The following is a 15243-nucleotide window of genomic DNA, read 5'->3' as shown; positions in this document are numbered from 1 at the left end:
TATGGTTTCTCTCCTTCAATTTGTAAATATGGTGTATCACATTGATTGATTTGCATATATTGAAGAATCCTTGCATTCCTGGGATAAACCCCACTTGATCATGGTGTATGATCTTTTAATGTGCTGTTGGATTCTGTTTGCTAGTATTTTGTTGAGGGTTTTTGCATCTATGTTCATCAGTGATATTGGCCTGTAGTTTTCTTTTTTTGTGACAGCTTTGTCTCGTTTTGGTATCGGTGATGGTGGCCTTGTAGAATGAGTTTCAGAGTGTCCTCCCTCTGCTATATTTTGGAAAAGTTTCAGAAGGAAACGTGTTAGCTCTTTTCTAAATATCTGATAGAATTCGCCTGTGAAGCCATCTGGTCCTGGGCTTTTGTTTGTTGGAAGATTTTTAATCACAGCCTCACTTTCAGTGCTTGTGATTGGTCTGTTTATATTTTCTATTTCTTCCTGGCTCAGTCTCAGAAGGTTGTGCTTTTCTAAGAATTTGTCCATTTCTTCCAGGTTGTCCATTTTATTGGCATAGAGTTGGTTGTAGTTATCTCTCATGATCCTTTGTTTTTCTGCAGTGTCAGTTGTTACTTCTCCTTTTTCATTTCGAAGTCTGTTGATTTGAGTCTTCTCCCTTTTTTTCTTGATGCATCTAGCTAATGGTTTATCAATTTTGTTTATCGTCTCAAAGAACCAGCTTTTAGTTTTATTGATATTTGCTATCATTTCCTTCATTTGTTTTGTGTTTACTTCTGATCTGATCTTTATGATTTCTTTCCTTCTGCTAACTTTGGGGTTTTTTTGTTCTTCTTTCTCTAATTGCTTTGGTGTAAGGTTAGGTTGTTTATTTGAGATGTTTCTTGTTTCTTGAGGTAGGATTGTATTTCTATAAACTTCCCTCTTAGAACTGCTTTTGATGCATCCCATGTGTTTTGGGTTGTAGTATTTTCATTGTCATTTGTTTATAGGTTTTTTTGATTGCCTCTTTGATTTCTTCAGTGATCTCTTAGTTATTTAGTAGTGTATTGTTTAGCTTCCATGTGTTTGTATTTTTTACAAATTTTTTCCTGTAATCGATATCTAGTCTCATAGCGTTGTGGTTGGAAAAGATTCCTGATATGATTTCAATTTTTTAAAATTTACCAAGGCTTGATTTGTGACCCAAGATATGATCTATCCTGGAGAATGTTCCATGAGCACTTGAGAAGAAAGTGTATTCTGTTGTTTTTGGATGGAATGTCCTATAAATATCTATTAAGTCCATCTTGCTTAATGTATCATTTAAAGCTTGTGTTTCCTTATTTATTTTCAGTTTGGATGATCTGTCCATTGGTGAAAGTGGGGTGTTAAAGTCCCCTACTATGATTGTGTTACTGTCAATTTCCCCTCGTATGGCTGTTAGCACTTGACTTATGTCTTGAGGTGCTCCTATATTGGTTGCCTAAATATTTACAATTGTTATATCTTATTCTTGGATTGACACCTTGATCATTATGTAGTGTCCTTCTTTGTCTCTTGTAACAGTCTTTATTTTAAAGTCTATTTTGTCTGATATGAGAATTGCTACTCCAGGTTTCTTTTGATTTCCATTTGCATGGAATATCTTTTTCCATCCTCTCACTTTCAATCTGTATGTGTTCCTAGGTCTGAAGTGGGTCTCTTGTAGACAGCATATATATGGGTCTTGTTTTTGTATACATTCAGCCAGTCTATGTCTTTTGGTTGGAGAATTTAATCAATTTACATTTAAGGTAATTATCGATATGTATGTTCCTATTACCATTTTCTTAATTGTTTTGGTTTGTTACTGTAGGTCTTTTCCTTCTCTTGTGTTTCCTGCCTAGAGAAGTTCCTTTAGCATTTGTTGTAAAGCTGGTTTGGTGGTGCTGAATTCTCTTAGCTTTTGCTTGTCTGTAAAGGTTTTAATTTCTCCATCGAATCTGAATGAGATCCTTGTGAGGTAGAGTAATCTTGGTTGTAGGTTTTTCCCTTTCATCACTTTAAATATGTCCTGCCACTCCTTTCTGGCTTGCAGTTTCTGCTGAAAGATCAGCTGTTAACCTTATGGGGTTTCCCTTGTGTGTTATTTGTTGCTCTTTCCTTGCTGCTTTTAATATTTTTTCTTTGTATTTAATTTTTGATAGTTTGAGTAATATGTCTTGGCGTGTTTCTCCTTGGATTTATCCTGTTTGGGACTCTGCGCTTCCTGGACTTGGGTGGCTATTTCCCTTCCCATGTTAGGGAAGTTTTCAACTATAATCTCTTCAAATATTTTCTCAGTCCCTTTCTTTTTCTCTTCTTCTTCTGGGACCCCTATAATTTGAATGTTGGTGCATTTAACGCTGTCCCAGAGGTTTCTGAGACTGTCCTCAATTCTTTTCATTGCTTTTTCTTTATTCTGGTCTGCAGTAGTTATTTCCACTATTTTATCTTCCAGGTCTCTTATCCGTTCTTCTGCCTCAGTGTTTCTGCTATGGATTCCTTCTAGAGAATTTTTTATTTCATTTATTGTGTTGTTCATCGTTGTTTGTTTGCTCTTTAGTTCTTGTAGGTCCTTGTTAAACGTTTCCTATATTTTCTCCATTCTATTTCCACGATTTTGGATCATCTTTACTATCATTACTCTGAATTCTTTTTCAGTTAGACTGCCTATTTCCTCTTCATTTGTTTGGTCTGGTGGGTTTTTGCCTTGCTCCTTCATCTGCTGCATATTGCTCTGTCTTCTCATTTTGTTTAACTTACTGTGTTTGGGGTGTCCTTTTTGCAGGCTGCAGGTTTTTAGTTCCCATTGCTTTTGATGTCTGCCCCCAGTGGGTAAGGTTGGTTCAGGGGCTTGTGTAGGCTTCCTGGTGGAGGGGACTGGTGCCTGTGTTTTGGTGGGTGGGGCTGGATCTTGTGTTTCCTGTGGGCAGGGCTGTGTTCGGTGGTGTGTTTTGGGGTGTCTGTGAACTTAGGATGGTTTTAGGCAGCCTCTTTGCTAATGGGTGGGGTTGTGTTCCTGTCTTGCTAATTTGGTATGGGGTGTCCAGCACTGGAGCTTGCTGGCTGTTAGTGGAGCTGGGTGTTAGCGTTGAGACGGAGATCTCTGGGATAGCTCTTGCCGATTGATATTACGTGGGGTCAGGAGGTCTCTGGTGGTCCAATGTCCTGAACTCAGCTCTCCCACCTCAGAGGCTCAGGCCTGACACCAGGCCAGAGCACCAAGATCCTGTCAGCCACACGGCTCAGAAGAATATGAGAAAAAAAGAAAGAAAATTTAAATAAATAAATAAATAGATAGATAGATAAATTAATATTTAAAAATATTAAAATAAAAATATTTTTTTAAAGTAATTTAAAAAAAAAGGAAGAGAGCGACCCAACCAATAAACAAATCCACCCATGATATGTAGCGCTAAAAACTATACTGGGGTAAGCATAAAAATCAGAAACAAGTCAGTTGCAGACAGCAAACCCTAATTGTACAGTTGCTCCCAAAGTGTACCACCTGAATTTTGGGATGATTCGTTGTCTATTTAGGTATTCCATGGATGCAGGGTTCATCAAGTTGACTGTGGGGATTTAATCCGCTGCTCCTGAGGCTGCAGGGAGAAATTTCCCTTTTTCTTCTTTGTTCACACAGCTCCTGGGCTTCAGCTTTGGTTTTGGTCCCGCCTCTGCATGTAGGTTGCCTGAGGGCATCTTTTCCCCTCCCAGACAGGAGGGCGTTAACGTAGCAGCTGATTAGGGGGCTCTGGCTCACTTAGGCTGAGGAGAGGGAGGGGTACGGAATGCGGGGTGAGCCTGTGGCGGCCGAGGCCAGCAGGATGTTGCAACAGCCTGGGGTGCACCATGCGTTCTCCCTGGGAAGTTGTCCCTGGATCATGGGACCCTGGCAGTGGCGGGCTGCACAGGCTTCTGGTGGGGGGAGGTGTGGATAGTGACCTGTGCTTGCACACAGGCTTCTTGGTGGCTGCTGTAGCAGTGTTATCGTTTCATGCCCATCTCTGGTGTCTGCACTGATAGTCACGGCTTGCACCTGTCTCTGAAGCTTGTTTAGGTGGTGCTCTGAATCCCCTCTCCTCACGCACCCTTAAGGGCAGTTCCAGACTTTTTCCCAGACTCCTTCTCATCTAGCTGTGGGGCAGTAGCCCCCCTCAGGCTGTGTTCACGCAGCCAACCCCAGTCCTCTCCCTGAGGTCTGACCTCTGAAGCAGGAGCCTCAGCTCCCAGCCCCCACCCTTCCTGGGGGGTGAGCAGACAAGCCTCTCAGGCTGGTGAGTGCCAGTTGGCAGTGATCCTCTGCTTGGGAATCTCTCCGCTTTGCCCTCTGCACCCCTGTTGCTGCGCTCTCCTCCATGGCTCTGAAGCTTCCCCCCGCAACCCCCCGTCTCCACCAGTGAAAGGGCTTCCTAGTGTGTGGAAACTTCCTCCTTCACAGCTCCCTCCCTGAGGTGCAAGTTCCATCCCTATTCTTTTGTCTCTGTTTTTTCTTTTTTCTTTTGCCCTACCCAGGTACATGGGGAGTTTCTTGTCTTTGGGGAAGTCTGAGGTCTTCTGCCAACGTTCAGTAGGTGTTCTGTAGGAGTTGTTCCACATGTAGATGTATTTTTGATGTATTTGTGGGGAGGAAGGTGATCTCCACGTCTTAGTCCTGCACCATCTTGAAGCGCCCCCAGGAATGCTTTTTCAAGAAATTCTTTCTACCAGTATTCCCTTAATGTTCCTTTGAAATGTATAAATAATTCCTTTCTAAATAGAATAATTTATATTCAAATGAAAAAATGACCGGGGCTGCAAACGAATTAGAAAGATTAATCTCTTAATTTGTTATAATAAACTTGTTTTTATGAAAGGAGTTCATTAGGCAAGGTGATGGAGAGGGAGATGAATTTTAAGTGGTCATGGCTATAGTTACTACACAGTAGTTTGCCAGGTGGGCAGAGGTTCTTCATCTATTACCTACTGTAATACTCCTTCACTGTATGTAATGTGACAATAATATAAAGTGACTAATTTTTATCCTGTCACCAGAAATGAGTGCTGCCCCCTTCAGAGGGCCACTTGGGAAGGCTCTGCCCTAGCCTAAGGGTACTACCATTGCCAAGAATATTTTGACCTCCTCTTTGGAGATGTTTTCAGGGCTTTTTGCACATTAATTTGAATGTCTGCCATGGTTCTAAAATGTCATCCTTTGAGGATGGATTTAATATTTTAGAAATGGTCAAAAGGTCCAGACTTACAAGTAATATATTGGTTTCAGTTGAACACCAGCAAGGGCCATAAAGGAACATAACTGAGTTTTTTCGTATGGCTAGAAAACTAATTCTCGAAAGAATTCCAAAGGAGACGTTCCAGATATCTTTGGTGTTTGGAAGTATTAGTAAAATAATAAAATATTCTCATGAGTGAACAGCTTTGACGACCTATTTATCTGAAAGTTAAAAATTATGGTGTGTTGATTAAAAAAAAAAAAATGGGTGGTCTTACAGACATGATGCACAAACTGGCAATCACAGCAGTGGGCCCTATTCCTGTCTCACACGAAGTTTATGATATTCTTTAGGGTTTTCCACAGTATCTTAGAGTAAATACTTTATGCTATATGCTCACCCTTTAAAATCCTTGTAATGTTATAGTAGCAAAATGTTTATGGATAAACATTGAATTTCAAATAAATATTAATGTTTAAAACCAGTTTTTTGTCTCTATGCTCCAAATAACCACTTGTCCAATATGAGAAATAATGTAATGAATGTTGTAATGAATATATTTAAAATCCCTTGAATCAGATCTTTTAGTATTCAGTGGTAGATCATTGATGCATTGAGGTGGTAGTCTGTGTATCACACTTTAGGCTTCATTATGTTGAAAGAGTGATGTTCAGACTATTCTCTGTGTATCATAGACCTTTTCACTGGTTTTAGACACAAATATCACTATTGATTGATGCGTGAAGAAAGAAGCAAATTTTAGGGAAATCTGTGTAGTATTACTAGACAAATTAAGTTCAGTGGGGATGATATTACAAAAAGTCTTCTGTAGCACTGTATTAGAATGTTGGTTTTTCTCCCTTTACATCATCCACAAAGATTCTAGTCTTAAAATAATTTTTAGTTTCTACCAAGAAATATTTTTAAATGAGTTGGTCACAGGGGGAAGATGGATTTTTTTTTCTCTTCAGTGATTTTGAATAGTAGATAATGGGCTTAATGTTTAAAATGGGGATTTCTTTGCTCTAAGCAATCGCTCAGGGTTATAATTCTTCATTTAAGATTACACAGTATCTCATTTGTAAAGCTTCCACAGACTAATCCTATTAAAAATAGCTTCTTCTATGACTCTACATATTTGCATACTGTATATTTATTGATTCATTTGAAGGTGTTAAATGTTGTTAAAAGAGAGATTATGTACACATTGTTGGCTAACATATAACGTATCCTGTCAAATTAGTTTTAAAGTAAAGAAGCTTTTCCCACATTTTTCACTGGGAATTTCTGAAAAGACTCAAATTTTCCTATCCTATTGGACAACTTTCTCTCTTTCTGCTTTGTAATCATTGTAGTTTTTGAAGGGAAAATTTGAGGAGGATACGGATTTGTTATATTTTAAATATTTATTTTTAAACTCCATAGGTTATCCTGTCATACCAAAGTACTACTCTGTGCCAGCTGATTTTGTAGAATATGAAAAAAGAAACCCTGGTAGTCAGAAGCGATTTCCTAGCAACTGTGGCCGTGATGGAAAACTGTTTCTTTGGGGACAAGCCCTTTATGTCATCGCAAAACTCCTGGGTAAGTGAAGAAGATTGGGAACAGTCTTTTTTCTTATTATCGAGTCTTTAGAAATAAGTATGTCTTTGTTGACATTGACATTCTTTTTGGGTTTGGGTGTTTCATGCTGTTAAGAGGTCTTTGGGGAGTTTCTTAGCATGGAAAAGTACATTAATACGTCTATTGCACTGAATGATGATGGATGTTTCTGGGAAGAAGGTCAAATAGGTGTGGGTACCACTATGATCATTTGGGGCTGCATTCAGCTTAGTAGATAGGGTGCTAGCAGAAGGCTATGGAAACTTTGAGTCTCTTTTATAAATGGAATACAATTGTGATTTAGTATAACAAGCATGCTTGGTCATACCTCTAGTAAACCACTTGTCAAAAGGAATCAGGTGTCTCAAAGTTCTCTTCTTTCCAATAAATACATGTTGGCAGTTTACTCAGTGAGGTGGAGGCATAATGGAGCCATTATTCATAATTCTTTGAAGAATTGTTTTTCAGCTTCTCCTAAAACTTCAGCTGAAGTATCTTTGGATACATTGAAATGAAGGTTAATTTAATGCACACAAAAAAGCATTATGCATCTTGCTGTACCATTCCTTGCTAAAATTTTTAATATTATTAGCATTTCCATCAAAAAGGTTATCATAATAGTCAGAATTCTTTTATGGCAAGCAGATTATGAAACAAGCTGACTGTAAATACTGTACCTGCACTAAAAGAACTGCTTACTGTGTGAAATACTGTTATTGTCTTTGTTGTTCTTAGTATTACTGCATAAAAGCTAAATTTGTTTGTGCTGTAAGAATAATCATCTTTGGTTCTTTTTACATTCCATTAGGGAAGAATATTTCAAAGTCCAGATTTCCAATTCAAGCTTTACACAAATGATATATAAGAGCAGACAGAAGCTATTCAAAGAAGAGAAGATTAGGTTAATGCTGTTTTCAGTTTGCTCATTTCCTAACTATATTTTCTGCGTCTCCATGTATACTTAATGCTAATTTAAGAACCTGTAGAAAATTTTCTTCTTTAAAGGGACAGCTCTTTGATAAGGAGTTGATATTATTTACGCAGGTTTTGCTTTAAGATTTTCCAAAAGAAAAAAATAACATACATAAGGTAGTTTTCTTAGAATCAAGCCAAGTTTGTAAGGTTGTCTCTGGTTAGAATTTTATTTTCATCTTATTAGCATGAATACAAAGAAGCCTTGTTGATAATCAGCTAAATAAAACATATTTTGGCAGAGGAGTGGTTAACCTATCTAAGGACAAGAATTTTCACATCAGAATCTTAAGTTTCTGTATACTACACTTGGAAACGAATGAGCATGATGAAATTTTTCTTTGAGTCTGAGACTGAAAACTGGTACCTGGGATATGGGATTTGAGATCTAAACCTTCTTCATCCTGCTTTTTGCCGTATATCCAGCTTGGGGTTGATACAGCTAGAAAGATTGCTATTTGAATAAAGCCTCTGGATAAAATCAAGGCTAATGAATTGGGAATGCAGAATTGACCATATTCTACATAAGCAGATTGAGCTTTAAAAAAAAAAAAGATTGAATACAATATCAGTCAGTAACAAAACATTGGACCTTCCTTACTCCAAAATAAATGTATTGAATGTAGACAAATTTTGAGTGTAGATAGCATTTTCTTATGTTAAGACCAGAGTGAACAGAAATAATCCAGGTCATGCCTTCATCTCTGTTTTATGACCGTTTTGAATAAGAAAGAGCCTTCAAAGAAACAGTTTCTCTTTTGCCTGCTGCACTTCTAAAAAGGCAGTAGAGGACATGAGTAGGTGTATTGCAGACTACGAAACCACATACTTATCTTCTGCTAGAAAAAGAGATGCTGCATATTAATTAGCACTCTGACCTAGCTGTGTGTCATCTGGTTAACAACTCACTGGTTAAAATGAATAAGGTCTCAGAAGATTGAATCATTTAGTTGCTCTTGACTATTGTATAACTGTCCCCCGCCCAAGAACCATCAAACTTCTATGGATGTTATTAAGATTCCACACACCACGTTTACTAACAAAGTCTTATTTATTCATTAAGGAGCCTCAGTTGGATATCTGCTTAACAACATTTTGTGGGCAATTAATTGGAATTACATGAGCATAATAGAACAGTAAATCTTGAAAAATATTCTGTAATATATGGCTTTCACTAATTAAGTCCAGTTTGTAATTGGTGAAATTTAATAATATTTTGCTCTATGTATGCCTTAGTGAATAATTATGCGACAAAACTATGTGACTTTTATGTTAGAGCAAAAAGACTCAATATGCTGTTTCCTGGCCCAAGGCCTGAACTACCCATTGTGTTCTTAGAAGATAGTTAATTATTACAGTAATTTTTTTTCTTTAGAAAATTTAGACTTTTAGAAAATCAGTGTTTGCTATAAAATAGGTAAATAAATCATAAACAAGGAACTACCACGTGAAAAGGGCTTCCATGCTTATAGTACAACAACAGTTGAAGACATTGCCCTCATTCTGGTCAGTGCCCCATAAAAAATGCTCCATCTCAGAAATCTCTTTTAGAATTTAGTGTTAGGAAGCACTGTCTTCCCTCACTGAACTAGTTTTCTTCCTAGAAGCTGCAAATACATTATTTTTATTGTAGAACAACTTTATTGAGGTAAAATTACATACATTTCACCGATTTAAAGTTTACAGTTCAATATTTTTTAGCGTATTCACAGAGTTGTGCAACTATAAGCACAGTCAATTTTAGAATATTGTCATCAACACTCCCCCCCAAAAAAAACCCTATACTCTTTAGCAGTCTCTCCCCACATACCCCTAATCACTTCATCCTTCCCCCTAGCACTAGACAATCATTAATCTACTTTCTGTTTCTGTAGATTTACCTATTCTGGACATTTTATATACCTCAAATCATATAATGTATGGCCTTTATGACTCACTTTTTTCACTTAGCCTGTCTTCAAGTTTCATCCATGTATTAGCACTTTGTTCCCTTTTTTTTTTTTTTGTCTGCACCGCGCAGCATGTGGGGTCTTAGTTCCCCTACCAGGATTGAACCTGTGCCCCCTGCAGTGGAAGCGTGGAGTCCTAACCACTGGGCCGCTGGGGAATTCCTGCACTTCGTTCCTTTTTATGGCAAAATAACATTCCATTGTATGGATATACCACCTTTGATTTATCCATTCATCAGGTGATGGACATTTGGGTTGTTTCCACTTTTTGGCTATTATGAATAATGCTGCTCTAAACTTTCATGAACAAGTTATCATTTGACATATGTTTTCATTTCCCTTGGGTATATACCTAGGGGTGGAATTGCTGAGTCATATGGTAACTCTGTGTTTAACATTTGGAGCGCTTGTAGACTATTTTCCAAAGTAGCTATGCCATTTTACCTTCCAACCAGGAGTGTATGAGGGTTCTAATTTCTCTACATCCTCTCCAACCCTTATTCTTGTCTGTTTTTTGATATTAGCCATCCTAATGGGTATGAGGTGTTACCTCATTGTGGTTTTGATAAGCATTCCCCAAATGACTCATGTTGTTGAGCATCTTTTCATGTGCTTATTGGTATATCTTCTTTGGAGAAATGTCTATTCAGATACTGTGGCCATTTCTAAATTGGGTTATTTGTCTTTTTATTGTTAAGTTACAAGAGTTCTTTATATATTCAAGATACAGGTCCCCTACAAGATATGTGATTTGCAAATATTTTCTCGCATTCCGTGGGCTGTCATTTTGCTTTCTTGATGGTGTCCTTTAAGACACAAAAGCTTATCGCTTTGGCAGAGTCCAATTTATCTCATTTTTTCTTTTGTTACTTATGTTTTCATGTAATTTTGTCTAATACATAGTCACAAAGATTTACTCTTATATTTTCTTCTAACAGTTTTACATTTTTAACTATTACATTTAACTTTTTAAATCTATTTTGCATTTATTTTTGTAGGTGGTGTGAAGAAGAGGTCCAGCTTCATTCTTTTGCCTTTGTATATTCACTTATCCTGGTACTTTGTGTGGGGGGAAAAACTATTCTTTTCCCTGTTGAATTGTTTTGGCACCCTTGTCAAAAATCAGTTGACCATAATGTAACGGTTTATTTCTGGACTGATCAGTGGATCAGTCTGTTCCACTGATCTCTGTCTTTATGCCAGAACCATGTTGTCTTAATTACTGTAGCTTCTTCCTTTCAATCTGGATGCCTTTTATTACTTTTTCTTGCCAAATTTCTGTGACTGGAACCTCCAGTACAATGTTGAATAAAAGTGGCAAGAGTAGACATCATTGTCTTGACTCCTGATCTTTGGAGTAAAGCATTCCATCTTTTACCATTGAGTGTGACATTAGCCATGGGTTTTTCATAGATGCCCTTTTTCAGGATGAGGAAGTTCCTGTCTATCCCTAATTTGTTGACTGCCTTTTATCATGAAAGGATGTTGAATTTGTCAAGTGTTTTCTGTGTCTGCTGAGATGGTCACGTAGTTTTTATGTCCTTTGTTCAATTGGTATGGTGTATTACAGTAACTGATTTGGGGAGGTTAAGCCATTCTTGCATTTGTGGGGTAAGTCCCATTTGGTCATGGTATATAATCATTTTTATATGTTACTGGATTTGGTTTGCTAGTATTTTTGTTGAGTAGTTTTGTGTCTATATTCAGAAAAGATTTTGATTTGTGATTTTCTTCCCTTGCGGTGTCTTTGATTTTGGTATTAAGGTAATACTGGCCTGTTAGAATGAGTTGAGAAGTGTGCATCTATTATTTTTTGGAAAATTTTGTGAAAGATTGGTTTTAATTCTTCTTTAACTGTTTGGTAGAATTCATCAATGAAGTCCCATGGTCCTGAACATTTTTTGTGTGGAAAGTTTCAGTCACTACTTGTTACACATCTGTTCATATTTTCTATTCCTCTTTGAGTCAGTTTTGGTAATGTATGTATTTCTAGGAATTTGCCCATATCATCTAGGTTATCTAAATTGTTGGCATTCATTTTTTCAGAGTATTCTCTTGTAATCCTTAAGGTTGGTAGTAATGTTCCTAGTTTCATTCCTGATTTAGTAATTTGAGTCTTCTTTCTTTATTTCTTGGTCAGGCTAGCTAAAGGTTTGTCAACTTTTGAGTTTTTCAAGAATCTACTTGGTTTCATTTATATTCTGTATTGCTTTTCTATACTCTATTTCATTAATTTCCACTCTTAATTTCCTTCCTCTTGCTTGCTTTGGATTTAGTTAGCTCTTTTTCATCTGCTGTCTTAATGTGGAATATAGATTATAGACTTGAGAATTTTCTGTTTTATTTATTTTTAATTAATTAATTTATTTATTTATTTATTTATGGCTGCGTTGGGTCTTCGTTGCCGCGCATGGGTTTTCTCTAGTTGCAGCAAGCAGGGGCTACTCTTCGTTGCAGTGTGCGGGCTTCTCATTGCAGTGGCTTCTCTTGTTGCGGAGCATGGGCTCTTGGCGCGCAGGCTTCAGTAGTTGTGGCACGTGGGCTCAGTAGTTGTGGTTCCCGGGCTCTAGAACACAGGCTCAGTAGTTGTGGCACATGGGCTTAGTTGCTCTGTGTCATGTAGGATCTTCCCGGACCGGGGATCAAATCCATGTTCCCTGCATTGGCAGGCAGATTCTTAACCACTGCACCACCAGGGAAGTCCCAAGAATTTTCTGTTTTAATATAAGCAATTACAGTTGTCAATTTCCCTCTGAGCATTGCTTTGCCTAAATCCCCTAAGTTTTGGTATGTTGTGTCTTCTTTTTCAATCATCTCATCAGAAAGTACATTAGAAAGTATTTTCTAATTTCCCTTTTCATTTCTTTTCTGACCCATTGGTTATTTAGGAGTGTGTTGTTTAATTTTAGTATGTTTGTGAATTTCTAAAACTTCTTTCTGTTAATTGATTTCTATTGTGGTTGAAATCAATTTCAATTGATTCTATTTGAATAGAATTCTATTGTATTTGAATAGAATTCTATTTGAATTCTATTTCTAAATTCTGGTATTTCTTTCTATTGTGGTTGAAGTATATACTTTGTATGATTTAAATCCTTTTAAATTTACTGACACTTATTTTTATGGCCTAGCATATGAAAGATATTACATGCGCATTGAGAAGGATGTATATTCTGCTCTTGTTGGATGGAGTGTTCTATAAACATCTATTAGGTCTAGTTGGTTTACAGTTGTATAGATACATTTTTGATCATGTCATTTCCCTTTTTTTTTTCAGCTGATGGATTAATTAGTCCTAAAGACATTGATCCTGTTCAGCGTTATGTCCCACTACAGAATCAACGTAATGTGAGCATGAGGTTTTCCAATCAGGTAAAGAGATATATAAAGATATTTTATTTCATAACTTTGACTCATCCAGACATTTAACACTTAATTGAAGAAGAAATTTTATTCTGAATGGGTTTTTATTGTTCCTTCTAAGGGCAAAGCTTTTCTGTCTTCTGGTTAGTTAAGATTTACCTGTGGTAAAGGGCTATTTGTTAATGAGGAAGTATGAGTCAGACGTGTCCCACGAGATGTCTCACAGGTAAACATTTTCACCTTCGCAGTGGTTGTGTTTAAGGTGTCAAATGTCTTTGAGAAGATGCGGTATGTATGGGTGGCATGGGGACAGATGAGATGGCTCTATTACTGAAGGGAGTGGGGTTCCATGAAAGGCCCCTCGCTTGATGTCTATCCAGTGCTGTGTCTCTGTGACAGGACTGAGTGACAGACAGTTGTTCTTAGTACTTGGTAACATGTCGGGTGAAGAAATAGTTAAAAATTTTTTTTTTACATTTAGTAGCTATGGATTTAGACTGTGTTGTGTCAACAAAATAAGTGTTTGCAGGATCACCAAGATTGATGTTGACTTGAGCAAACCCTCATGTATTAAATGATACCAGTAATGAGTACTGTTAAAATGAAACTGTAGTGTGGATTGTTGAAATTGCCTGAGGAGAAAGGGAATGAACCTGAGTGTGTGCCTGGGATTCCAAGCACACACTTATTAAATTTATTTAATAAGAATAGCATCAGCATTTACAGAAAATATGCTTACAAAATTGAAATGCTCCTTTTACTTTAAAAATATATGTATAACACATACACACACACACAAACACACACATAAATGCTTGTTTTGACGAGAGAAAGGGAGAGCCAACCAGCCTCATTAGTATCATTAGTATCACACTGTTTCTCTGCTTCTTTTGCTGGTCCTCAACAAAACATCGAGTTACTCTGAGTGGTTCATAGATGAGAAGCTTTTGGGAGATTTGTAAATAAATGTTAAGATTTTCTCAAGAACATAAGATGCCTATGTTAATATGTGATAGAAATTTTACACTGGCCTATTAGTTCCCATATAAGGCAAAGATTTGGCCTTTATCTTTATTTGCCACTCATCTCAGTGGAATATATTTACCAGTCAGTAAAGTGGAATATATTTAACTTCATGTTACCTAGTGCTGTGACTCCGAGCCATTTTAAGACTAGTGTGTATCACTTACATAGCATGTGTGATGCACTTCTAGGGTGATGAAATCTCAAGGCCTTTTCTTAGAATATAAAGTGACCTATTGGTCACAGGTTTGAGGTGTGGGGGCAGGAACCAGAGAACATCAAAGCACACAGCTAACAAAATCAACCATTTAAACACTTACTTCATGCTTGACCCATGTAAGGAGGGCTGTGGGTTATATGTAATTTTTGACATACAATATTCTTGCAACTCTTTCTCTCCCACTCAAGATGGCAGAGTACAAGTGAGTGAGAGTGAATTTTATAGAGATATACTCTAGGTATATTTTTTATATTGAAATCATTTTCTAATGTTGCTACTAAATTATGTGATGTACCTCCCAGGTAGAGTCACATCCTATCTAAGAGCCTTGCTCTAGGGTCAGGACAGGGGCTTCTCTCCTGCAGCCATGCTGGGATTACATCCATGCATTGTATATAGTTTCTGAGAAGGAAATGATAGGAAAAATTGGCAGCAGAAAATTGCTGGGAGGTGTTATTACCCCACCCTACTGGCAGCTTGGTTGTGGTGGTATATAAAATGGTGAGGTGCCTTTTCCACTTTCTCAGCCATTTAAGCAGTAGCCAAGACCTGGCATGCCCATATCCATTGTTGGGGCTAGCTGGCTTGGCTTGGTGAAATACGGAAGTCAGATAGGGCCCTCTGCCTGAAATGCTGGTGTCCGTGCCCTCTCAGTCATGATTGACCAGGTCAGATCTTGAAATTAACTGATCTGTGGGGATTGACCCTGTCAAATGTCAGAAAAAGTGAGTAGAATAGTAAAGTTCAGACATTTCCTGGAAACAAGAGAAATCCCTGACTTCGAAGGAAGTTGTATCCGAGGTCCCCAGGACTCACAGGACTCAGAAGCTGTTATACTCAACACTTACAGTTTATTACAAAAAAAGGAGAGAACATTCCAAGAAGCCGGAAAGCCCATCCTGAAAGCATGCCTTTCTTGGGAATTTTCAAG

General features: G+C 37.6%; 1 protein-coding gene across 4 annotated transcripts in view; it reads left to right on the top strand.

The window, feature by feature from the left end:
- PHKB (phosphorylase kinase regulatory subunit beta) overlaps nucleotides 1-15243 on the top strand; it is a 194881-nt gene that overhangs the window by 101174 nt on the left and 78464 nt on the right. For all 4 annotated transcript variants that reach the window (XM_057533263.1, XM_007167634.2, XM_007167636.3 and 1 more), the window contains 2 exons: nucleotides 6609-6767; nucleotides 12984-13078. In XM_057533263.1, coding sequence (XP_057389246.1) covers nucleotides 6609-6767; nucleotides 12984-13078 — 254 coding nt within the window. The remainder of the gene's footprint in view (nucleotides 1-6608; nucleotides 6768-12983; nucleotides 13079-15243) is intronic.

This window comes from Balaenoptera acutorostrata, chromosome 19 (genome assembly GCF_949987535.1).
Source record: "Balaenoptera acutorostrata chromosome 19, mBalAcu1.1, whole genome shotgun sequence".
Taxonomy (NCBI): domain Eukaryota; kingdom Metazoa; phylum Chordata; class Mammalia; order Artiodactyla; family Balaenopteridae; genus Balaenoptera; species Balaenoptera acutorostrata.
The sequence above is the reverse complement of the archived record's forward strand: the minus strand, read 5'-3'. Positions and strand labels throughout refer to the sequence as shown.